Genomic DNA, 26,298 nt, shown 5'->3' with positions numbered 1-26,298 from the left:
ATATTAGCAACTTCTCTGCTCTAGGAAACAGAAAATAATGCTAACTAGACTTAGCAAGAAGCTAGCTTTGTTAGCTGAGTGTACCTGCAAAAGTAGCACACACAACAAGAGTGAGTAGAGATGATAGCTTCATTTTAACTTGCTATTATGGGTCGACAACTGTTTTACTGTTATGGTTGAAGTGGCTTTACTAAATAAGTGTAAACTGTGCTCTTACCTTTCAGTTTTGTCACGCCGCAGTGAGAAGGTCAGGACAGGATCTGAAAAACGTCAAAGTCGTGGGGAAAGTCTTCTTCTACGCTCGCCTGTATGGTATTTCATTCATGATTTGGGATGTAGCGCCCCCACATGGAGGTACACTGATCTATTATCTAATTACGCGTTTATCTATCTTTTGGCTCCACCTTGAGGACTAAGATATTAATGCTATTTTGTTTTTATATAAAACAGGGTTCCCGCAGTCTCAGATCCTTCATACCTCTGAAAAGGCATTACATTCATTCATCTTAATATAAGACCTTCATTTTATTTCAAATGTCTTACATTTAGGCTATAGTTTAAGATTTAGAAAATAAAAACAACTAAGCCATGGGGTTTAGGATTTTATGAATAGTTTATTTCTGACCTTGCAATTTGAAAATGTTAAATCATTGGTAACATCTAAAAAAAAATCCAATTTAAATTTAAAATTGCATGGCATGACATTTTCGTCCCTAACCCTAAGTAATTCATGTCAGTTATTTTTCTTCAATCAAGGTTATTGCACAATCTGTTTTATTTTTTATTTATAGTGGCAGTGAAAAGCAGAACAGGATATTGGATAGTTAAATTGTTCCTTTGGGGAGTCTTAAACTGTGTAATTTAACACCAAGTAGAAAAAAATACTGTGAGATGATTTAAAGTATGGCATGGGGCTGTTCATATTGTAGTTTATTGTAGTGTATGTCCTCTGAAAATGCAAACTGGTATCAGGTTAAACTGTTATTGTTGTTGGCCGTTGACCTGTCTTGAATCTAATAGGAAATAGATGGAATGATCAGCCATCAGAAAAACTGAAACAAGTTGAGGACATAATTAGGGCAACGGCCAACAACAAAACTGACCACTGAATAATGTATAACTCACAGATGGTTTTGCAGTTAAACCTGATACCAGTTTGCATTTCCAGTGGACATACACTATAATAAGCTTTTTACTTGAAAAACCCCATGCCATACAATTTTGTTCTACTTGGTGTTAAATTACACAGTTTCAGACTCCCCCAAGGAACAATTCAACTATCTTATATCCTGTTCCGCTTTTCACTGCCTATGCCACTGCCATAACAGAGGTGGGGAATTTGAGGTGCGAGTGCAGCTGCTACGTGGCCCACAGGCTGTGTCTGCTCACCATAGTGAAACAACAAATACAACACTGGCACAGTTCTCAAGGGTAGAGATGGCATCATGTAACATGCTCTGCTGTTTGTGCACCCTCTTTCTCTTCAGAAGAAGCAAATAAAAAACATTACAAAAGAGGTGCTTTGCCTGTCAATTTGCTTGTAATTCAAATATCCCAGTGATCACTTGCCGCTAACTGTATTTAAATATAATCAAAGAGCCTTAAAGGTGCTGTTCATCAAACCGACATCCATTCATTTATTAAATACTGTATATTGGGAAGTCATGAGTTGGAATGAGCGAAAGTAAAACAGTTTTACATTAATGAATAGAAAAGGTATTTTCCAGCATTCTAGTTTCTTGATTGTCTTGCACTCTCACAAAATAAATAAAGGAAGATAAACACACACACACACACACACACACACACACACACACACACACACACACACACACACACACACACACACACACACACACACTTTGTCCTTGTTGCGTCTTCGTTCCCTGAAACTTTCTGCTTATTGCAAACAAAGCTAGAAAAAAATCAAATTAATCGACTCTGGCATTTGTGAGTGTATGTTTGCTTTTCAGCCAAACGATATAAAGTTTGTATGAGAGTCTGCAGGAGTGATTTGGGCCTGCAGCGAGCGTAAAGCGTGGGCGGGATTTTCCTCTCACGCTCCAATAGGCAGGAGGCACCTTGCTTCGTTTATGAGCACCCAAAGGCCAAGTCCTATTTGAAGGCACTCAACACACAGTGAATGCATTTGTGCCAATGTGAACGTTGTGCCAATATGGAAGGACACGGCTGAGGACATAAACTCTACACACTGACTCTTACTGGTGTCTCCATGCACTATAGCTGTCTCCAGTGACTACAACTCTGCCACAGGTATGCCTAAGGTTAGGTTTGTGACTGGGGCCATCTATTTTTACGACGTGGGCATTGCCTCTTTCCATACAGCACGGTCAATCCTCCTTCTTTGAGCTCTTTGTTTGAGTGTTTGCATGTGTATACTTGCATGTCTGTGTGTGTGTCTGTGTGGCAATGTAAGGGTGTGGTGGGGAGCGTTCTCACTGTTGCATGACTTATCATGCAGTGGTTATAGCAGTTAACTCGTTTTTGTTTCTGAAAACAGGTTGACACTGCTGCAGTATTATTCCTGCAGTTCTTTACCTGTGTGAAGTTATATTTCTCTCTGGAGTGGATGGTTCTTCTAATCCCTGACTCGTGAATCTGGTGCTTTTGACGAAGACTTCATGGCCTCAGGTGGAGCGGAGGAAGATGATGGAGGCATTCCATTGGACATTGACAACGTGCACATGCTCCTCCAAGGTCAGTCAGTCTATTCTTGTGCTTTTGGAGATGAATGGGCTGTAGTGGGGAGGATCAAAGTTGTGGCCAAACTATATCGTTATTGAGGAGATACTATTCCACTTGGTCTTGCGTCAATCTGATAACTCAATATTATCTGTTCGACGAATTCATTCATATGATTCAATTCATTCTAATGCTTGAAAAAGCACCAAAAAAATGGAAGTGGTGAAAAAAGTTGGATCTGTTTGGATCAGGTTCAGGACAGGTTACATATATTAATGTCTTGTTTGTTGACAGATTTCCGAGCTTTCTGTTGACATGACACCAACAATTCATATTATGCTATCTGTTTGCGTTTTTTATGTGCGATGCCTACATCATACATGGTAGTTTAGTTGTTTTAGGTAACAGCTGTCCCCTCAAACACACACAGAACAGTGCACTTGTGACATCCAAGTTTACAAAGTACAGTATGTAATGAAGGGTGTTTCGCAGCTTCCTTTGCTTTATTTTCACGATTGACTCATGATTTGTGTTTGGTATTAAATTATAAAACAGTGTGCAGAAGAAGAAAAAAATATCAGCCTTTGTCAATATCTATCTTTCTGTATTGCTACATTTCAATCTTCTAATTTTACTCCATCCCTGTAATTTGTGTTATAGAATGAATGACTTTGTTTTTCAGCCCTTTCATTCTAAAATAGGGAAACATGAGATAGTTAGTTTGGTCCATGCATAAGTCTGCATGTGATTCCATCCTTAACCAGATGGACTGTTTATGTGCTGATTAGGCTGGTTTCCAATCACCAAGCAAATTGTTAGGTCAACAGAGCCTCTGTTGAGTAAATGTGTAAATCCTTATCTTCATTGATCTGACAAACTTGCTGGTACACCCCAAATTTGTTTTCTCACCTCTGAAAAACATCTCTCGTCTTTCTTGAACATTTGCCAAGTTCAATTAAGTGTTTCAACCCCATGGGCGTTGCACGTATTGTAAGGGAATCAATCATGATTTATGTGAGTCGAAAGTATTTATTTTGACGGCAAGATGTGCAAGACATCGTCATTATATAACGCTGTAAGAAGGTGTGCGTTTAAATACAGACATATATTTTAAGACTAAGCAGTTTTGGCAGCAAAATAAAGAACCTGAGTGGAAAATAATTCACATTATTAGTCACTTAACTACAACTGATCAAAAAGTTGATATAAGTATTCTCTACACATGTTCACAACATTGAATGAGGTTTTGCCCTACGTTTGCTGTAAACATGTGTCAATATTTACTGTTGTAATATGACATGAGAAAAAAACTGATTTGACAGAAACCGCCTCACAATAGCCTGAAGCAGAAAGTTATTATTAATGTGGTGAAGCCTCTTACTTGTGTGTGTGTGTTGGGAATGTGGAGCTGAACTGGGTGGAGTCGACGTGATTAAAATGATGGGGAGTTTCCAGCAATGGCAGGCTCTTAAGCAAACGTCAGACTCACCCATCTAATATACCTACTGTAAAAGCGTGTTATACTAAAAGTGACTGTGTGGGCTTTTCTGATTGCCTCAGACAAAACATCAAGTTGTCAACAGCTTGTTTGTTATCATAGCCATGTTTGGTCTGCAAGAAAAGTAATTGCCAAACAAACACTTATCTAAAACCATTGAGAAGCAACACTGCCTATACTATATGCAATGCAAATGTATTGGTTTAATGTTAATGAAGTGACTCTGGTAGAATTGTCTAACATATAACAGTTATTTAAGAAGTTGTAGTGTATTTTGTTATGACACATTCTAAGATTACTGTAGTGTATTATGTTACTATACATTTTATATTAAGTTCTACTGCTACATAGGAGACAAAGACAGTTAGCCTCATCTGTCAGGGGGCAAAGTCAGGGATGTCAGCTGCCTGAGTGAGGAAACCCTCAAGGCTGACCTGTAGATCATTCAAATTTCACACAAAGGTGACTGTCTTGTGAGTTAATCAAAGACAGTCTGGCTAAGAGTTAACAGTAGTTTATTGACCCTGGCCATCATCATCATCATCATCATCAGCAGCATCTTAGAAGTTGCTGAATCAGACTTCTTGGCCAACGTGACATATCGACTCTAGGTGATGACTAAACTCAGGATGTCCTCTGGGGGCCAGAGGTTGCCCTCTGACCATTAGGGTGGAGCTGGTTAGGGTTAAAAGCAGCCACAATTCTGGAAAAATCAGGTCTCAAAGTAAGGAACTCTCCATAGCTTTTTGTTTTGTGTAGATACCTCTATTAGTTATTTGGCTACAAACACTTTAAATTCTTATTGGCTTCGTTTTGACTGCAGGATGAGTTTTGTTGTTTAAATAAAAAAGAATTGTTCCTGAGACCTCCTCATCTGCATTCAACTGTGTCTTCTTCCATCAACTAACTACCAACGCCAGCTTTCTGAGTAAAGGCCGGAAAATATACTGCAAAGTAAAATACTTTGAGTCGATAATGAAAAATAGGGGTGACCCAGAATAGTTGTGTTTTGGACGAGCTCAATTCAACTTCCAATCTCACAGTCGAATAGGCGTAAAATGTCGCTATGAATCGAGGATTATTACACCTCAGCTATATGTGGGAGCTGAATGCCTGATTTTACATGGATTTGCTTGGTTTCTCCCAATAAATCATGATACAGCGCCTATCGTGGAATAAATATTAGCCTATTTACCACTGTAAATGTAAATTTGAAATTAACTTGTGAATTTCTAATCAACATTGCTAGTGTGCATGTATAAATCACCATGGTAGAATTAAGTCGTAATAAATAAATCTGTAAGCCAGTTCAAGACGTCAAACTGTAATTGGGTGTATCACCCTGCGTGTCTGGTGTGGAAGAAATGGAAACATTTCCTAAATGTGGGTATGGAGCGATAAACAGAAAAAAAAAGCTATCAACAAAACTTGACCAATCAGATTAGACTAAAAATTCGTAATTGTGGTCAATCATTTATTGTAACTAAAATTTACAGTGGACACTAAAATTATACAAGGACTCATTGACTGTACTTACCTAATATACTCTTGAAGCAGTCAATTTCCAAAGCTACCTGTATATAACTGATATTTCTGTAACTTCTGATTAGGGTTGCAAAGGGGTGGAAAGTTTCCGGTAAATTCCCGGAAACTTTCCACGGGAACTTTCGCTCGGGAATTTTGGGAAGATTCAAAATTGGGAATTATAGGGATTAACTACAGTATATGGCGGTCATTTAAATTATTTTTTTTCATATCCAAACATAAATCTAAACATATAAACATTACGTTTTGTCATAGGCAGACATCCATGAAAACTAATTCAATAAAAAAAATATTACATTTGAACAGATTTATTTGTAAGTATAACTTTCAAGTCATCAAGTTTTGATTATTTTATGAACAATCAATAATTTCACTGAAAAACAAAAAGATGAATGTTGAGTAAAATATAACTCATCTGTCTGACCCAACCCATTCAATAAATTAAGTAAATTGCCCCCCATGTGATAGAGGAATGCACAGTGCATGTAGGGGGTGTGGCCTCTGTACCCCTGCAGTAGGATGTGTGCTATGTGCAATTTGCCAAGTGTACTTGCATGAAATCTGGTTGTTTTAGTCAAGATTATGCTAAAATGTATTTTCCCCACCTATATTTAAAATCACTGTTTAAGCCTCTGTAAACCTGCTCTGGTAAAAAGCAATATATGATATCAAGTTGGGTGTCTCAATAAGCTTTAAAAAAAATCTGATTTGAAGTTAAATGTTCATAAATACTATAAAACTTAGTTTAAAACACTGCTTTTTACTGTCTAGAACGTTTGCCAGGACTGACATAACATAGATAGAAGGATTTAGTGCATTTGGGTTGCTTTAAATTTAGTAAATTCCCGTTTATTCCTGTTAATTCCCATAAATTCCCGTTAAGTTTCCAACTTTGAAAATTCCCAAAATTTTGCAACCCTACTTCTGATTCCATAACAAGGAAAGCCTTTCTAATGTTATGTATAGTAAAAGGTGAGTGTTTTGGCAACCGATACTTAGGATTTGGTCTTATACCACTCAAGCGTACCATGTATGTCCACTATCATTCATGCATGTGCATGTGTGCAATAGAGACCATGGGGTTCCATTACCTAAAATGTAAGGGTCAACTAAAATAGAGGATTGACAAAGTGCAATACACATATTTTTAAATGGTTCTTTATTCAATTCTGTAACATGGTTAAGGTAGCGCTGAGTAGTGATGGGTCGTAATGTGCCGAGGCTTCGGAGCGTGTGTCGAGTAATCCCGGAAGTTTTTGGTGAAGCGCGTATCTATGCTTGTATCGTTTAGGGCGAATCACGTGACTGATGACGTTCGAAGCCTCATTTGTTCAAGAAGTGCTTCGGGTATTGTGGATCCACTCGCACTTTGCGGGTTAGTGTTGGCGATTTATTGGTTTGGGAGTGATGTAGACGTGGATGTTATATCAACTTGCTGTGACTTTCTTGTGCACCCCTGCCTCCGCTGTACAATGTAAAAGAGTGTTCTCCAAAGCAGGAGAAGTTGTTTCCAAAAGGGGAAATTGTCTGAACCCCAGCACAGTGGAACACATTTTGTTTCTCAATAAAAATCAAATCAAATCCCTAAGGTACACAAGCACATTCACTGCCCCTTACCTTTTTATTTTGAAAATAAGTATTCCTGTCATTATGAGTAATTCAAAGTTTGACAAAATATTTATTGATAGATGTATTAGATTTATATGTTTTATCATGTTTCATACCCATAATAATACGTCAAACAAAATATAAGTTGTATTTAAATGAATTAATACATGAATAGGCTACATGAAATGCATTTATTAAGATGTGTTGATTTATTTACTTGTCAGCCACTCATTCCCATGGCTGCACTGTTGCAGGACAGTATTGAGTGTATTACAAATTGATATAATTATCTGGCTATTTAACACTGTTTGACCAGCAGGGGGGGTTGTATTGTGTTCAAATCGGTTCAAATGAAGCCTCGAGAAATTAACCTTTTTGTGAACCATTTGGCTTTAAGGCTTCAAGGCTTCAACAAGCTTCATCTGGCCATCACTAGCGCTGAGGGACTGGTCATCCTGCCTGTGTGGAAAGATAACATTAGTGATGGGATGTCTTAGTTCAGAGTGCAATGTTTCTTTGTAATATTTATAGTTAAAATAGTAAGGTAATATTTTAAACAAACAGAGTTAATTGAGGCTGTAGCCAAACTTACCTTTCCTGGATGTATCCTAAGCAGGTGATGGTGGTGAGCCAAATTGTGAATTGGGTTCAGAGTACCTGCTTAAGAGCTGTTGGATCAAACCATGAGAATGAGGGGAGAGTGAATATACAGACCAGGTTCATTGTTGTGATTATTGGAGTAAAATAATTGATTGGTTTGGAAAAACATTTGTATATTTGTACATATGTATTCCTGTGTGTTTACTTGTAAATAATGGGTTGCTTGTGTGTACATGTATACTATTCTAAGTGGGGGTGTGTCCACCTGATATGGGTTAGTCCACGTTATTGCCTGCAGCTGGGAGGGTATAAAATGCAGCTTGCCAAGGTTTCTGTAATTCAGTATTTGGTGTCATGTAAAGAGACAATACATACTAGAAGTGGTGTTTAAATTTTACTTCCGTCATGCAAAAACTTAAAGCCACTGCCCGGCTGTCTTGACAGTGTGTGTGTGTGTATGTCAGTCCTAGAGTTCATTTTCACTCTGAGCGTCTGTGTGTGTGTATTTGCTGTGGCTGTGAGCTTTGGTATCTATGTCCGTCACTGTCTTGGAAGCCGACCCGTCTTGTGGCCAGATCCCAGCCGGATACTGTAGCTTAAAGAGGAAGGCTGCCACACTGCACATGCTCATGTAGAGAGAGAAGGCGGTTATATGTTAAAACAAGTTGTTTCTTCATTCATTATACATGGATTTATAATCATTCGTAAGCATGGAGAGTCCAAAGGTCCTGCAGACCTCTGATGTCGGTGAGTGTTTTATGACGTACCTGCGGTTCCCACAGCTGATTACTATGGACGTTACAGGAGCATATTCCAGAGAAAGTCAGAGAATGTCAGGTGGCCTTTAAGGGAAATACTGTTTTGTTTTGACATGTGTTTGGGTGCATGTGTTTGGAGTAGTTGGTGCTTTCAGTCAAGCTGGGGTTTAAACAAGATGATTCACAGAATCAAATAAAAAAATAATCAAAACAAAAACAACAGTTTTGTTGTGATTGAGCGAAACTTTATAGTCTGCTGTACTGTGTTTAAATATTCTCTTTTGTGTACAAAACTATGCAAAAGAGTTCATCATATGGTGCTATGGTAGTAAAGTGTGTTTTGATATGAATGCATGCATGTGTATGGGCAGTGTAGGGAATTTATTTTGATGTAAAGGTGGAGTCATTGGTTTTGGAGAAAACAGGCTGTCAAAATCACTTGTCAAAATCAGTGAATTTCTCGGCACTGAAAAAAATCTAGATTTAATACACAACCTAGGCTCTGTAAACGTGTGAGAACAAAGGGGGCCCGCTGTAGCCGTCGATTTAGTATGCAGTAATTTATTGCAGTCATTTAACTGCATCTTGTTCTGAATGTGTATCGATTGCATTTTCCTTCTGTTTTCTCAACAGTGGAGCAAGAACAGATTCAAAAAAGGACTTTCACCAACTGGATAAATGCACAACTCTCTAAGGTATGTTGAGATATAATTAACTTTTGTTACATTTGTGGAAGATTACTTAAGACTGCTTGCACCTTATTGTGATAGAAAATTCCATTACTCATGTGTTCCTGGATGCTTTTAATGCTTTGAACACTAAATGGTATCTCTTTCATCCTTCTCATTAAACTAAATCGCCAATAAAAATTTCGAAATTAAAGACTGTGTGCTTTATGAAAGATAGCCACCACACATAATTGTAGATTCTGCTGTCAAATAGGATATATTTTTTGGGAAATAATACTTGTTGCTACTTGTTGTTGAGAACTCCACCTAGGGAGTGTTGAAAAATAACATGACGTCGTCATACTGTGGTGGTTGCTGCCTGCAGACTTGCTGAGTCATTGTTCAGACAGTGAGGTGCAGTGGAGCAGCTCACCGTGGAGTATAAATAGTTTTCAAGTGAAGCGCGACAGCACGTAATCTGAATCCAGCCAATTCTTCATAACCGCATGTCCCAATGACTGCACTGTAAAGTCACTGGTTCATAACCTGACATCTGTTACACCCATCTGGGTCCACTAATAAAACAGGAGATACCTTTATGTCTGCAGTACAATGTTTGCTGTTGTGACTCTGGCCTAAGAACTGAGATGAGATATATTGCATATTGTATGTCTCTTGAAGAAAATGTTACAGTACCTTATTGTAAGTATCATAAATGGTAAAAAGGGAGCTCCTGTATAGACAATGCATTGTGTTCAAGAGACATACCAATATGCAACATTTCTCATCACAAGTCTTCTGCATGAATCCACTACAGTTTCATAGCAATGCATTTGGGATTTTAGGCTCTGACCTTTTGGGTTATGGCATGTATTTGCATTAAGGAGCTCTGTGTAGGCGTTTAAAAAAATCATGTCATCACATTTCCCATTCAAACTTTTGCTTCCAAATTTAGTTTGATCTTCTTCTGGGGTTTGTAAATGAAATCAGCCTTTTTTTCTTTTTACCACATAATATGCACTACACTCTTTTGTATAAAATGATGCAGCAACGTTCTCAACAAATGACACAGTGACCTTGGGTTATAACAATCTATCTACAGTCAGCTGTCTGTTTTTACATTTAGCCTATTTGACAATATGTTTGGAGTTTTTGCTCTGTTAAGTGGGGGTTACTTATTAGTTTTCATGTAAACTAGCCTAGTCCTTTATTTCCGTTTATGGGCAGCTGGACAGTTTAACAGTGAGACTTCATTTTGTTACAGAGATGCCCCCCCTCCTTTGTGTCCGACCTCTTTTCGGACCTCAGAGATGGGTCACAGCTGCTCAACCTGCTGGAGGTGATGAGTGGCCAACCAATGGTGAGCTCTTAACAATGTCAATATCTTAAATTAATCAGTAGATATGTCGGATGTAAAAAAAAACACAAATATGTGCTCTGTAATTATTTGTTCACACAGAAAAGACAAAAGGGTCGTGGGGTTTTCCAGCAGAGGGCCAACATTGAGACAGCACTGGACTTTCTCAAGAGAAAATCTGTTAGTTACCACACACACACACACACACACACACACACACACACACACACACACACACACACACACACACACACACACACACACACACAGAAAACATGTCTTCTTAATGTGCAGGCGGTTTCAATAACATTTCTGCTGTTTGTTGTTGTAGATCAAACTGGTGAACATAAACATCTCAGATATCATAGATGGACGGCCTTCCATCATCCTCGGACTCATATGGACCATCGTCCTCCACTGCCATGTGAGTACCAGTGTTACAATAATGCCAACTCATATTTACCTGCTGCTGATTTTGCTATTTTGAATAAGGAATAGAAACAGAAAAAAAGCCTGTACTTACTGTAAATTGCTCAATTTGATCAAATGTATTATCATTTGTATTAACTCTCTTAAAGTTACTGATAATTTGATATCCAGCACATTGTTTGACTGTATGTGTTTCAGATTGAGGAGCTAGCCAGCACCCTCTCCTTCAGCTCTTGTCATTCCTCCCTGGACTCTCTGGCCAGTCTGGACTCGTGGTCAGGCAGTCCGGTCCCAGCTAGTCCGGTCCCTGCAGGCCGGACATCCCCGCTCCACAAACGCTTCAGAATGTCCGCCAAGAAGGTCCTGCTCATGTGGGTCAGGGACCAGCTACAAAGGTGCATTATCTACTGTTTATAGAAGTTGCTTGTAACAAAGGCTTGACCCAGGTGTTTCATTTAGACGTGGAGTTAGCGCCTTTGGAGAATGCTTGTTGTTAAACTTTTTTGGCAAAATAATTCTATATCTCCTCACGATCCGCTAGCTTTTCGTGCTGTGTGTGCTGGAAAATATCTAGTGTTAATGCACAGCTCTCTAAACTGGCATGTTGCTAGCTTCGGTTGGCCCACTTTCTTTGTTTAGGCTGTGTATATTTATTCACATTGCATTTTCTTTCAGCGCGCATTCAGTACGGACAGATAGGGGATTGTGAGGAGATATTCACTTATTTTGACAACTAAATTCTCCAGAATTGCTGACTCCACCTTTAAGAAAGAGGGTGTAAGTTAGAAAATATTTGTGTAACAATGGCAAACTGGAAGGTTTTATGGGCAGCAAAATGCATTACAGTACAAACCATACACTTTTCTTTGTTGTTTGCATGACCTTCCTCTTGATGGTCCTTACTCGTTCTTTTTTTTGCTTTAATTTCTATGTTGTACGTCCGATTCACTCTGTTTAGAGTGGGTTGCTGTGTCAGTGTGAAGGACTTTAAGTCTAGCTGGAGAAGTGGAGAAGCCTTCCTGGCCATCCTGTGTGCTCTCAGACCAGAGCTGGTGGATATGTCCCTGGTCCAGTCCAGAAGTAACCAGGAGAACCTGGAGGAGGCCTTCAGGCTGGCTGAGAAAGAGCTGCACATCGCCCGGCTGCTGGAGCCCCAGGGTGAGAAGTAGGATTGTTCAACAGTCCCAAAAAGTCTTTCACAGTATAAATAGCAAGTAGCATAGGAAATCAATAATAGCAATCAGGAAAAAATTGTTACTATGGATTCTGACGCCTTTTTGGTTGTTATCTTCTGAATACAGGGTGTTTTTAATCAATAGACTTTATTTTTGTACATTGGAAAAGGTGCAAACTGCGTTTTCAATGGAATAGATAGAATGAGCAAATTGATAAGTTCTGCTACTAGGAAGCAAAGTGTATTATTTAAAAATTGTATTCAATATTTTAAATACTTGTGCAACAAACCAAATACTAGTTGTGCCTAATGTCATGTAGGACAACATACTTTAAAATGACAGTGCAAATAAGTTGTTACCACACTGAACATCAACAGTTGTATATGTGTATTGACCTGTGCCTCAGATGTTGATGTCAAAGACCCTGAGGAGAAGTCCATTATGACTTATGTGGCCCAGTTTCTACAGTACTCCAAAGACATGCCAGCACCTGACGACCATCTGCAGGTATAGGCACTTTCACACCATTTAAAGATTTAATTGTAGAAATGACAGCTTTGCCTTCAGTCAAATCTACACCTTCCCTCATCAAAGTTTAAACTTAGTACTAGTTCTTGTATTATTCTTTCTGCCCACGCTGCTTCCTTTGCCCATTAAGAACTTGAACCTACAATATTTTGCATGTTTGCTTTTTTCCCAATAATTGTCCCTGTTCTCTTTTTGTGGTGGTGGTGGTGGTGCAGTTGTTTCCTCTGGCCCTGCCTTCTCTCTCTCCTGTCAACTTGCCTGCTCACTTCACTCCAGCAATTGCTGTCTCACCGTTACGGCAGGTAGCAATACACAAAAGAAAAAAGTTCCATCTGCTGCAAATGTATGCAGATTTTTATGTTTTTCTCTCAGTGTGTAATCATTTTGATTGACAAACAATTCAGCATAATTTGACTGATCTTTTTATAAGACGCATGGCTTTTTCTAAATTTGAGGGACGCTTTTTTGCAACCGTTTCCAGTGGTTTAAAAACATAGTTCACTGTTGGTCTTTGTAAGTATGGGGCATATTTGTCCATTTATTTTGTAGCTCTGAAGTTGTTTTCCTCTTTACTCAAATGTAGTTAGTGACAGTTTTAATTTAAAACAAATATAGGTTTCTTCGAGTAAGCGAGCACGCGAGGTGACTTGCTGGCTGGAGCAAGCCTACCAGGAACTGTCTGAGGCTTGGACGGCTACGGAGAATTCTAGCTTTGCTGAAAAATATCACGTAAGGCAAAGCTCAAGAGCTGAAAAAAACAAAAACATTTATTGGCGTATATTTTTTGTATTGTTGTACAGTGATCAGATATTGTTACTGTGTGTGGTTCCCCAGGTGTTTCAGAACCTGAATGCCTCCTTCACTGAGCAAAGAAGACCGGTGATGACCCTCTTCGCCTCCATAAGACGCTGCCCGGAGCTCAGCCAGGAGCAGTGTGATCTCAGGACGGCATGGGATCGCCTGGAAGAGGAGGTGAACTGTGGATTAGGGCCCGACCGATATGGATTTTTGAGTGCCGATGCCGATTATTTTCGGAGAAAAATTACGATAACGATTAAATCTGCGATTATTCTTTAAAAAAATTCCCAAAATACATATTCAAAAAATTAACTTTTTTTAACCCTTAAATATATTTAAATACTTGTTACTGTCGATAGGTGTACAGGAACTTTTTATTAATAAAAATTTGCATTATCTAAAAACGCATTTTCAAACTCAGACATTAAGCATTTTATTTAACTGCATCCAACCCTCTGGTACTCCCTCCCTCCAAACATCAGCAACTCAGACTCAATAAACTCATTCAAAAGTCAACTCAAAACTCACCTCTTTAAGAAAGCATAATGACACCTGACTCCACATCAAACCTTATCTTTAATTTGTCTGTATTTTGTTTTCTTTTTCTATAAGTATGATTTTCTATATGTACGATGTAAATTGTCTTTGAATGACCTCCAATAAAGCACTATATAAATTATATCAATTACTATTGACAGTCAAGAGACGACCAATGACTAAAAATCGGCTATTTTGCCGATTGCCGATTTCCCGGAGATGTGCTATAATCGGCCGATTAAATCGGCCGGCTGATAAATTCAGTTACTTTGCTAAATATAGTTATGACCCAAGCCTTTGCTCGGGTCCGATTTCCTGGGAACTGAGGGACTAAACCGCTTTGCATCCTATGTTTCCCAAACACCATTGTCATATTACCATTAATAATCTGACATATAAATACATAACCTCATTTCGATTCATCCTGCTGCCTTTCTTTCACTACGCTTCCTAAACATGCTCTGCCAGCAAGCACTTAGGGGCTGGTATCGTAAAAACACTACCGCTTTTGTCCAAAGGTTCAACTGGAATCAACAAAAACTGAAAGTACCTAGCAACAACTTTATATTGCACTCAATATACAACATTACAATGTCCAGGTTTGGTGCTTACACCAGGTTGTGTATTTGGTTTGTCGTTCCTCAGCTGCAGAAATGTAAGGCAGAGCTGGACTCCAGTCTCCCTCCTCCTCTGGACTCAGTAGTGGAGTGGATACAACGTGCAGAGGCAGTGCTAACAGAGGAGGGAGGGACAGCCAAAGATCACGCAGAGGCCGCTAAAGAAGCAAGAGCTCAACAAGACAAGCTCAAGGTTAGTTTGTATTCTGAACATGTACAGTATATATGAACAGGCAAAAATATTGTCATTGTGTAGTGTTATGGGATTATAATCTTGTTTTCTGTTTTCCTCTACAGACTTTAATCTGTGCAATGAGCCGCCACGTCAATACCCTTGATAACTACCAAAACACGGATGACGAAGGGAATGTTCTGGTTCCCCCTCAGAGGTTTGACGAGATAAAAAGACGGTATGTGACGTCACTGTTCAACCTCTGTCATGACTTAATTTCCAACTTTTCACTGTTGGTGACTGGTTCTTGCGCATGCTGACGTATTGAGAGTACCCCACTTGCTGCAGCTTACTTCACAGCTACTGGCGCCACTTGCACCACTATTATATTATTATATACTACTATTGAGAGGGACATTCTGAAAGTTCCATAATGCGCCTTTAAAGCCAAATCTTTAAGTCCATTGTACAGAAATATCAACAGTATGGTTTCAATAAAATAATTAAATAACGCATTCACTTCTTTATCTGATAACAGTTTAACCAGTATGCGAGTCACAGCCAAGTACCAAGGGATCAAGTTGGAATACCAGGCATCCCATCACACTGTATTAAACCTCCTGGGTCGCCTCAGTGCTAAGGTTCAGATCTGGAAAGCTCCCTTTAAATCCCAGGAGACAGTACATCAGCTTCTGCAGGATTGGCATGTAAGTATCTGGAGGAGCACAAAAAAAAAACTTGTAACAACAGTTCACTAAACATTCTTATGTGTGGAGAATGAATGCTTTACTCTTTGGCTTTAGTCTAGGCCCAGTGAGTCATGGGACAAATGAAGCTTCCAGAGAAACCTGTAAAAGTGATTACAACCTTTTTTGGGTTCTTTACCAGGAAACAGTGGAGCGCCAAGGCCTGCCTTTGATTCTGATGGACGCTCTCCAAAAGTTAAAGGAGAAGGCCAATGCTTACACCAGCAAAGCAGCCCTAGGTATGAGCTAAATGTCTGTCTTTCTGTATAAGCAAAAAATCCCAGCTTTAAAGGTGGAATCAGGGTATTCTGGAGAATGTGCATTGTCAAAAAAAGATTCCAGTTTTAAAACACAGCCTAAAGGCTCTGTAAACAGGCAGGTTGCTAGCTATGGTTGCCCCCCTTTTTTTAAATACCCTTTGTTGACATACAGAGCCCAGGCTGTGTATTAACACTGTATGTTTTCTTTCAGCGCACACACAGTATTGACAGGTAGCGGATCGTGATTAAATATTCACTGATTTTGTAAAAAAGTGTTTTGACAATAAGCTTTCTCCACGAAAAAACTAGTCTACCTTTAAGTTTTTAAAATGTTGTAAACTTTGTAGACAATACGTTTCTTAAATGTTTTAAATTGTTAAAAGACAAGACTTCTAACCTTTTATTTATACAGGTAAATCCAATTGAGACTGGAGACTCTTTTTCAGTCAGTGAATCAGTGAATATTTAATCAAGCCTTGACCCTCCTGCCCCCGCCCCCCAGGTGAAGACTCCCAGAGTGTCCCCCGACAGGTGAAGGAAGCGGACAGTGAGGCTGAAGTGTTGACGCAGGCGGTGGCGGCGGTGAGAGTGGCGATGGAGAGAACCGTGTCTGTGTGGGAGACTTATGACAAGTGCTTCACTTCTCTACAGACATGGCTGCTGCAGAGGATACAGGCACACGCCCAGTGTCCTGCTACTGTGGAGGCGCAGGTAACCTCAGCCTGTTTGCCAGACGTTTGTCAATGAATAACTCAAAAATATATTCCTTCATGACTCCAGCTATGAAGTATCCTGGCGAGACTTGCACGATTTCCCTCCCGCAGATCAGTCTGGCCCGGCCATTAGTGTAAGACAGCCCCTGATTGGTTCAAATAGTCGTCAATCTAGCCTCCAGTCAGACCGGACCCTCCCTACTTTCCATCCGTTTGTGGAAGGCAGCCCCTGATTGGTTCTTGTAGTTGTTGACGTCAACATGGATCGAGGAATACGTTTGTGAGATACGGTTGGTTTCACAAAGCTAGAGTGAGGAGTAAATTAACCAATCAGAAGCTGCCTTCCACTATAAGGGTTGAACGTTGATCTGTGGGAAAAAAACTAATGAGAAGTTTGCGCAAGATCAGGCTGGTCTCACCAGGCTAACTTTGAATTACAGTGTCTGAGAGCTGCAAAATATGTAAGAATTAAGTTGCAGTAAATTACAGTGCAGTAAATTCTAAATTCAGGCTGCAGAAGAAAAGTTTTAGATTCACCTCTTTTTTAAATATTTTGGTTTGGTTGCCGTAGGATATGAATGAGTGGACGTCATGTCACGCTTTGTTAAACGAAGCGGGAAACTTGCTCATCGAAGTGACAGAAACGGCAACCAGCCGTGCTATGGCCGAGCAAATCTCCAAGGTCAATATGCAGTGGGCTGAATGCAGGAAGAGGACCATGTTTGTAAGTACACATATTTTACATTTAAATTTATTCATTTGTATAGCATCTTTCTTAACGCTGTTACAAAGTGCTTATGCCTTTTCACAGTGGCATGCACATAACATGAAGGTTCAGTAAAGAATACTGTAAATTATTGCGTTAAAGATTTCATAGTTTTGAGTGTTTTTATAGTGCTATTTTATTTAATTTTTAACATAGGATCAGACAGAAATAAAAAGGTTAATAGTCACAAAGCATATCTCTCTCAGGAAGTATCATCACAGCCCAGTGTCGGCCCACCGTGTCTTCAAACGGTGCATTCACTGACCCAGGAGGCCAGCTGGCTACTGAGGCAGCCACTGGACGTTTCCTCAGTCCAACTGAAGGCCAACCGACAGAAACTACAGGTGGGCAAAGTAATAACTAATTCAAGAATCATTTATGGATGGATGGGTGTTAGTGATTTTTAAATCTTCCCATGCCTGAGATAGTCTGTTTTTAACTTCTTGTGTTTTCTTATTATCAGCTACTGAGTAAAAAGATGGCAGACGTGGACCTTTCATCTCTCAGTCCAACCTCAGACTTTACAAGGAGCGACATAGAGAACTTCAAGCAGACTCTCCCACAGGTAGGCAGTGGCAGAAATGATCTGATTAACTGATGCTTTTCAAAAGGCCTCATTTCATACAGTCTGAAGCCAGACTTTATGAAGCTCACAACTTTACACAAATCCATTGCAGTTAATTAGCAACAATTACTCACACAAATTGTACTGTTGAATCTGCCTTATTTAGAGGGCACAGCAGGGGACTCAGGTGTGCTGATGGTGGGAGATACCATCTGTTATTTGCTCATGGGTAATAGTTGTATGTGTATGAGCGGGAGTGAAAGTTAATTTATGATATTTATGCTGGAAATTGGTGGTTTCTGTGAGAATCATTTGGTTTATTTAGGATTTGTTAGTTTGTGTTAAATATAAGTTCATTGAATAATTGAGTACACGGTTGGTCTGAGGGGAGGGGCTAAGCCTTTAAAAGCCACGCACTCCCAGTCAACTCGAGTCAGTCAAGTAGACTGACGGTGTCTTAGCGCTGGATTTATTCTTTAGCGCACACAGTATGGACAGGTAGCAGATCATGTGGAAATATTCACTAAATTTTCACAAAAAGTGATTTTGTCAACAAGTGTTCTCCAGAATCGCTGACTCCACCTTCAATATAATAACTTACAAATAAGATGTGTTGATCCTGTGTAGAAAGCGCTGCTCTCCTGTGTTTTAGTAAGATAAATGAAGGATAGGCTTCATTCAAAATACTTGTATGCGTACACAACAGAGGCTTGCTGAAGCGGAGCGGGCCTGTGGAGAGCTGCAGAGGGCTGCGTCTAAGCTGGAGGGTCGTCTGGCTGAGCTAGACCACTGGAGCACTGAAGCCCTGGACTGTCACCAGAACCTCAGGGTCGGAAAGCAAAAAGGACGCTCTGCATTGGAACCTACAGCCAAGGTGCAGTGGCGAACCAAAATTGTTGTGTGCCATCTAATCACGTATTCTTTAGTTTTATGTTAAAGTCATCACTTGAGCTGTTTCTGGAGGTCTTTTCACCTAGGCAATTTGTGAGCAAAAGATGGCAGCGTTATTGTTGCTAACAAATTGCTGGTACATTATAAAGTATAATCCTTTGGGTCTCTTGCTTGACTATTGATGGATCTAAAGTATAGTGTTTATTTTTATTAGTGACCATGTTGAATATAGCAAATGTTGTCATGTTGCAAATTTGATTTTAAAGGCTACAGAAGAGATGTTATTCTCAACTGATCACCATTGTACTTGTTTTCATACTTTCCTTTACCCACTTAGTAATTATAGCTAAACTACTAATGGTTATTGATAAAAAAAATATGCAGTATCCCCAGACTCTCTATGGGCCAGGAGAAGTAAAAAAATAAAAGAAAAAATTATATATAATCCTTTTCAGGTTTTGATCTCTCGAGGCCTGCAGCTAGAGAACCAGGTTGTAATAGAGGGACAGGATCTGAGGGAACTTGTCACGCGAGTACAGAAATCCTCTCCTCTGCAGAACCTCAGTACCTCTGTCATGCAGGACAGGATCTCAGAGGCTGTCTCCCACTGCCAGGTGAGTTCATTCAAAGTATGGTCAACTTTTTAAGCACTGTTTCAACAGGCATATTTCAATGAAATAATGTAATTTGCATGGTTCATATCTTCAGGAGATCCTTGGCATGTTTAGTTCCCTTGGTTATCGCCAACACTTTGAAACGGCCTGTCAGCCACACAGGCATGCAGAGGCCGGGTCGGTTGTTGTGGCCAGAACCAAACATGTGGAGCAGATCGGGAACGTCACTCTGCAAACTCAGGACCCAAATCATGATTCAGTTGAAATTCCATCTCCAACGCCTCAACCAAGGTCAAGAGGGGGTCTTCGGGGTCAGCCTAAAAACCAGGGGGTCAACACACATAACCAACCAGCCACTGTCATACCACATGTCCAAATGCTGATTCAGCCTGTCAGAGAACCAGTAACTCATATCCAATCACCTCTTGCTCAAACTGTTTTCCAAGCTGAATCTAGTCCAAGGATCCATCCTCGGCCAATTTCTCAAGCCCACCCTCAAGCTTCAAGTCAAAATGTTCCAATTCTACCTGCTATGACCCACGCTCCTGTTGAATCAAAGTGTCCAAAAAGTCCAGTTGTGTCTCAACATACAGTGATACCAGGCCCTGAGGAAAAGGAAAGCTCCGCCCCTTCACAAACTGAAATAATAACTAAATCCAGAATAAGAGTACAACCAGCCACTCTGCTGGCCGCTAAAACATCTCCAAAGCCGCCGATGCGCAGTGAAGTTCATTTGAAAGCCCAGTCGATGGCCAGGAGCAGACTGGAGAAGGCCAGGGTGTGTCTGCAAGGACGCATCCAGCACGCCATCCAGTTATTCAGTGGAAAAGAGATTTCAGAACCACAAGCCAAGAGGAAAAAGGTATAGTTTCAAGTATTGAAGGATGGAGAACAGGAATGACAGCATGGAAACATAATCGTTGCAATACGAGTAGAAGCTCAAATGTATTTATCGTGTAAAAAGTAAACAAAAGCAAATTAATGAAAAGTGATTTACAGCCATTTTACTTTTCAAATTTTTCATTTGCACTTTATTTAAAAATGTTCATTCATTTTCCAAAAAAACTCATTTGTACTTGCTAAAGAGAGTGCTTAAACAGAGTACATAAATAATGTCCATGCAACAACACCCATACCTTGGAATCTCACATTTGATTTCAGACCTTTAAAGGTCGGTGGTGTTTTGCTTGGCACTGCTTGTCTGTGTTTGTCTAGCTATGTGTGTTTTCTGTGCAGAGAGCTTTAAAGATTCTGCAGCCTGCCTTCCTGGAGGAGTTCCTGGGTGCAGTGGATGGTTTCGGAGCCTTTTGCACCGGGCCCCAACTCCAGGACCTGATGCTCCTGTCCGACAGTGTCAGAAAGCAGTGGGAGGTATGACAGGGACTGCACACATTTACATTTTGAACAGAATACAGTATTTGGTTCTTTCTTAGAGAGGTTTATCGCTCTGATTTAAATTTAACTTTAACTAATGGCAACAAATTGGGACATTTCCAGTCTTTATGCTAAACTACATATAACATGCTCAAACTCGGTAGCTTCATATAAAATGGGCAATTATTACAATGGTATTGATCCTCTCAACTAACTAATACTTGGGCCTTTTAACATCTATGGTTTGCCACGAGAAGAAGGCACCGCTTACATTTTTCTCACATATTTTATTTTGAAATATAAACACGTGTCTGCTCATTTGTGTCACACTCAGGATGTACGCAGAGAAATGGCTGCCTTCGTTCCCCTCTTATTGTCTAAGATCAGAGAGGGAAATCAGCAGTCATTTTCTGTTGTGAAATCTGAAACACAAACTAACGCTCCGCATGAAACCACTGACCAGAATGACCATGAGCCTTTGCTGCAAACACAGGTATTTGCCTAACTCTAACATCTGCATGAACACTTGAGTGTGTTGTGTGGCGGCAAACTGTAGGATTTTGGCAAAAGGTCAGTTAGCAAGAAAGAAAAGATACTTTATTTTAGGTTAAGTTTGATTTAAGTTTACATTCATCCTAGGTCGCCGTAGAAGGATCTGCCGAGGAACGGGCCGAATCACTCCGCGAGATGTGTGATACACTTACGCCAAGTCAACCCTTCCACCTAGCAACTGACCAACTGATGGAGTCAGACGGAGCACAGGAACCCAGCGACACAGTGCTCCCATCTGACTGGTAAGAAAATGCGTAGAAGACGCCTCATGAGCTGTGATATATTAGACACAACTGCATTTTAAAGGTGGAGTCAGCATTTCTGGAGAACACTTGCGCTGAAAAAAAAAGGCTGGTGTTAATACATAGGCAAGGCTCTGTAAACGGGCATGTTGAAAGATATGGTGGGCCCCCTTTGTTTACTTACCCTTTGTTTACATACCAGTTTACAGGGCCTAATCTGTGGATTAACACCAGATTGATTTTTTTCAGCTCACACAGAGTACAGACAGGTAGCGGATCTAAGGAGATACTCTCTGTATTTGACAAAAAAGGGTTCTCCAAAATCGCTGACTGCGTCTTCAAAATGAACATTCAATTTACAGCGTCCATACACTTTGAATTTAATTGAAGCAGACATCTTATTTTTGAACCATTGTCCCCACTGTAATCCTTCCAGTCTATTGTGATCTAATGAGACGCCTGTAGGACTGAGTGGTTGTTACTGACCGGCCCCTGACCCCCACCCCCCACACCCCCTTTTGTTCTTTAACTATTTCTTAACTCAGCAGGGGAGGGCCGCCCAGGGTAAACCCCCCACCGGGAGCGACTGGCATGTCGACCCACACATTGCAGAGCCACCGTCTCCCATGTAAACAAAGCGTGGAGGAACTACAGCCAGACCGCTCACCTGTCTGGAGCACTGTGTCACTGCAGCCTCCTGGTGATGTCACTACACGTAAACAACATACAGGCGGTGGGACGGGGACACATCTAAAGCCCATACTACGAGCCAAAGAACAACAGCTGACCGCTCGTCTCCTGCACATCCCAGACAGCAGTCAGAAAACCCAAACCCAAACTCACATACAGGTATGAACCTTATTGTTTTTCTTATTTGTATCCGACTTGTAGTATAAAGCAAATTATGTTACACTGTGTATGTTGCATTATGTTAATTGCCCTTAATGAATCTTATTTACTTCACAACATTGCATTCAAAGTTGCCTCTCCTTAAGTCTGCCTGGTTAAAAAAAAAACTCAGCAAATTTCATTGGCTGTGGGGCCGACCTACGCAGGGCTGAGCGGCAGCTGCAGGGCAATAATCCTCAGTAATTGGATAGGATCACTGCTCCATATTTCCCTCCTTCTCGTCACTGGACAGTTACTATGCCACTCTCCCCTCTCTCCAGGCTGTTGTCAGGGGCAACACTGTGGAGACCAAGCAGGAGGCACAGTGGACCCTCATACCAGAGACGGCCGTCCTACCACAGGAAGAGAAGCTCGCCCAACAGGAAGTACTGGCAAGGTTCGGGTTAGTACTGCCTTTACATTTCACTTGTTTGAAGAACTGACGGCATGTTAAATAAAGTTTCTACTAAGGCCTGACTGATTAACACAAGAAAACATATCCCAAACGTGGCTGTATTGAATCACTATCAGCAGTATACATTAACAATGACAGTTTCACAACATATGTTTTTTTAATATAATATTCACAAACCATCCATGTTTGACTGACAGGTACAGTATATCAGTACCTTAATAATAGAGTTATTTGATTTAATCATGAAAGGAGGAGTCAGTGATTCTGGAGAAGGCTTGTTGTCAAAATCCCTTGTCAGAATCAGTCAATATCTCTTCAGGATCGGCTACCTGTATGTAGGTTACTGTTTGTGCGCTGAAGGAAAATCCAGTGTTAATACAAAGCCTAGTAAACTGATATTCTGACACGTACGGTGGGCCCCTTCTGTCTACATACTCTTTGTTTACAAACCAGTTTACAGAGTCAAGGATATCTAGTAACACCAGGTTTCTTTTCAGCACACACACACAGTACGGACATGTTGCGGATTGTGAGAAGATATTCACTGATTTTGACAACAAGGGCTCTCCAGAATCACTGAATCCACCTTTAACCCGATCAGCTATATTTCATAATCGAATTAAGTGTTGTTATTGTAAAGTTGCTTTTACTTTGTTCTATGGCAGCATGACATCTGTAGAGAATACCACAGACCTGATGGAGTGTGCAGATGATCCAACAGCACTGATCACAGAGAAACTGGATCAGATCATCAGAGAGTCTGTGGACATCTCCACCTTCACCTCAGTGGATCCTAGACTGCTTTCTGATTTAAAGGTTTGTATGTTTCTTTCAAATTGTTAATACTTCAATTCTCAGAGAGAAAGTTGCAAACACTATTGTAGCAACCGATAAAGTTATAACCGCTGATTATGTGTTAGCAGCCGATAACGTAATAAGTTTTCCATTTTAAATGTAATACAAGCCAATACAGAATACAATACAATAACGTAATAGCCTTTTGCCCATAATGTAAGTTAAGTTGCGTTATTGTTCAATTCACACAAGGCTACATTGAAATTTGTCTTTTCGCATACCAATAATTATTAGATTATTGGCGGGGTTTCTTTAAAAATCCTTTAAAAATGTAATGACTGGAGCCGGTAAATGTAATAAAATATCACTTTATTCAAGTTTGATTTATTGGCTATAAAGTATCGCACTTCAATGACACACTTACCCATACTGTTGCCTCTCTCTCTTTCAGAAATGTTATTACGTCATTGGATAGTTATTACAATATCAGCTTTAATTAAATAGAAAAAATATTACACCATTGGCTGCAAAAACTCTTCACAATCCCCTTGTTGCATGTACCCAGGAGATGGAGGACGGTCTCCAGTCTGAGATGAGAAAGCTGTCGGAACAAGGGGCTGATGTGAAAACACAAGGCCCTGAAGCCGCCGCGTCATCCCCACAGCTCCACAGCCGAGTCCACCACCTCCAGCAGCTCAGACTGTGGCTGGACAGGGTTCAGTCTGCTGCCCAGGCTTTGGATCACTTCCTGGGCACTGTGGGGGAAGTCAAGGCCGAGACCCCCTCCACACTGCCGGAGAACCAGGACCCCGGCACGCAGCACAACGAGGCCCAATGGGAGAAGGAGAGACAGGCTTGGCGTTTAGCCATGCAGCAGAAGTTCCAGGCCGCCGCCGAGCTATCCGATAGCATCGACAGCACTTTAAAGGCGGTGGGGATCACAATGTCATTGTCCCAGCAAGCTGTAGATGTGGAGAGAGAGTTGCAGAGAGCCTTAAAGAGGGAGATACATGTTCCAATCGTAAAAGAGCAGATTCCGGAGAGTGAAAAGTTGAGTCCTTTGGAGATACATCAAAATAATACTATAGATGATTCAGCAAAGAAGGGCCGGGCACAGGAGCAGGGGCCCAGCCAAAGAAGCACGGAAGAGGAGTCAGGGGTGGTGGAGGCCAAAAAGAGTAGACTGGAGGGAGGAAGCGACAAGGCCCAAACATGGAAGTCTGAAGCCATCAAAGCCAGGGACCAGAGAGGAGGCCTGACTATGACAAAAGGAGAAGAGAAGGCGGGTCTGGTCCGTAGGAGAGTCGCCTTGTTAACCAAACTAAGGGAGATAAAAAGAGCTGCAGAGAAGCTGGAGTTACAGGAGCCCACCCTGCCTGCTCTGCATCACAGGTACAACATTGATCTGGCTCTTAAAAAAGTTATTCATAGTGTATGTTGTACCCACACTGGAATACCTGATGGGTGGTGTTTACTACAGTAGAGCAATGAAGAGTGCGTTATGGAACAAACCTGATTTCCAGATATTTAACTGTGATTGTAAACCTTTTGGTATTTGATATGTAAACAATTATAGAATGGAACATGAAAAATTATGATCCTGAATGCTTGTTGTCAAAATCAGTAAATATCTCCTCACGATCAACTACCCGACCTAACTGTGTGCGTGCTGAAAAAATATCAAGTGTTGTTAAACCCCCTTTGTTTATATACCCTTTGTCTACATGCCAGTTTACAGAGCTTAGGCTTTGTTTAATTTGAGTGAAATACAAGAACCCTGCATGACATTTCTTTTTCATTTTTATATTGATGCAGCAATATGTCAAAATGGAAAATGTACATTTGTATTATACATTATTTCTATTGTGCAAGCTTTGCCTGACTGGTATTCCAATACTCTTACACATTAATAACTCTTAACATATGGTGTTTTCCCAGAATATCTCTACCCTCCATTCACACCATATCTTGTGTAACTCAGTGGAATAATACTAATTTGTTTTGCTGCAGGAATCGTGCCTTGACGGAGCTGGAGAGTCGTCTTGCTGGCCACCTCACTGACCTGCAGTACATACAAGATGTGACTTCACAATCAGGAATCACTGATGGCACTCAAAACAGAGAGCTGAGGGATGTCTGGGAGGAGACAACAAAAGCTGTAACTGAACGGTAAATAGACCGTTCGTTTCTTTCCTCTGTGTTCCTTTATTACTATGTAGGGCTATGGTTCTTTGCTGAGGTGTGTTTGTGTGTGTGTGTGTGTGTGTGTGTTGTGTGTTGTGTTATGGCTCGCACACAGGCTGGAGCAGTGTAATGTCTTAACAGAGCTGCTTAAGAGGTTCCAGAGTGTCCGTGGTGGGCTGAGTGGGACACTGCAGAGGGCTGAAAGCACCATCAGTGAACAAGCCTCCTACATGGGGAAAGACAATCTACAGAGACTGCACACCAAGGTACGGTATATCATACTGTTCATACCTTTTTGTG

The 26,298-nt window shown here is 40.5% G+C and overlaps 1 protein-coding gene across 10 annotated transcripts in view; it reads left to right on the top strand.

The window, feature by feature from the left end:
• The first annotated feature begins 2,158 nt into the window (after positions 1-2,158).
• Positions 2,159-26,298, top strand: part of syne2a (spectrin repeat containing, nuclear envelope 2a) — a 96,300-nt gene continuing 72,160 nt past the window's right edge. For 8 of the 10 annotated variants that reach the window (XM_080047862.1, XM_080047868.1, XM_080047867.1 and 5 more), the window contains exons 1-30: positions 2,159-2,274; positions 2,522-2,718; positions 9,346-9,407; positions 10,645-10,740; positions 10,840-10,917; positions 11,069-11,161; positions 11,365-11,561; positions 12,125-12,324; positions 12,748-12,848; positions 13,485-13,598; positions 13,704-13,841; positions 14,850-15,014; positions 15,119-15,231; positions 15,532-15,700; positions 15,882-15,978; positions 16,502-16,710; positions 17,284-17,436; positions 17,685-17,822; positions 17,942-18,043; positions 18,750-18,917; positions 19,390-19,548; positions 19,643-20,410; positions 20,785-20,919; positions 21,562-21,716; positions 22,262-22,565; positions 22,886-23,007; positions 23,685-23,835; positions 24,380-25,206; positions 25,825-25,983; positions 26,114-26,264. In XM_080047862.1, coding sequence (XP_079903988.1) covers positions 2,643-2,718; positions 9,346-9,407; positions 10,645-10,740; positions 10,840-10,917; positions 11,069-11,161; positions 11,365-11,561; positions 12,125-12,324; positions 12,748-12,848; positions 13,485-13,598; positions 13,704-13,841; positions 14,850-15,014; positions 15,119-15,231; positions 15,532-15,700; positions 15,882-15,978; positions 16,502-16,710; positions 17,284-17,436; positions 17,685-17,822; positions 17,942-18,043; positions 18,750-18,917; positions 19,390-19,548; positions 19,643-20,410; positions 20,785-20,919; positions 21,562-21,716; positions 22,262-22,565; positions 22,886-23,007; positions 23,685-23,835; positions 24,380-25,206; positions 25,825-25,983; positions 26,114-26,264 — 5,400 coding nt within the window. In that variant the 5' untranslated portion in view covers positions 2,159-2,274; positions 2,522-2,642. The remainder of the gene's footprint in view (positions 2,275-2,521; positions 2,719-9,345; positions 9,408-10,644; positions 10,741-10,839; positions 10,918-11,068; positions 11,162-11,364; positions 11,562-12,124; positions 12,325-12,747; positions 12,849-13,484; positions 13,599-13,703; positions 13,842-14,849; positions 15,015-15,118; positions 15,232-15,531; positions 15,701-15,881; positions 15,979-16,501; positions 16,711-17,283; positions 17,437-17,684; positions 17,823-17,941; positions 18,044-18,749; positions 18,918-19,389; positions 19,549-19,642; positions 20,411-20,784; positions 20,920-21,561; positions 21,717-22,261; positions 22,566-22,885; positions 23,008-23,684; positions 23,836-24,379; positions 25,207-25,824; positions 25,984-26,113; positions 26,265-26,298) is intronic. The other 2 variants (XM_080047861.1, XM_080047865.1) reach the window with 2 other exon arrangements.

The sequence above is a fragment of the Ammodytes marinus genome, assembly GCF_949987685.1.
Source record: "Ammodytes marinus genome assembly, chromosome: 19".
NCBI classification, from domain to species: domain Eukaryota; kingdom Metazoa; phylum Chordata; class Actinopteri; order Uranoscopiformes; family Ammodytidae; genus Ammodytes; species Ammodytes marinus.
The sequence above is the reverse complement of the archived record's forward strand: the minus strand, read 5'-3'. Positions and strand labels throughout refer to the sequence as shown.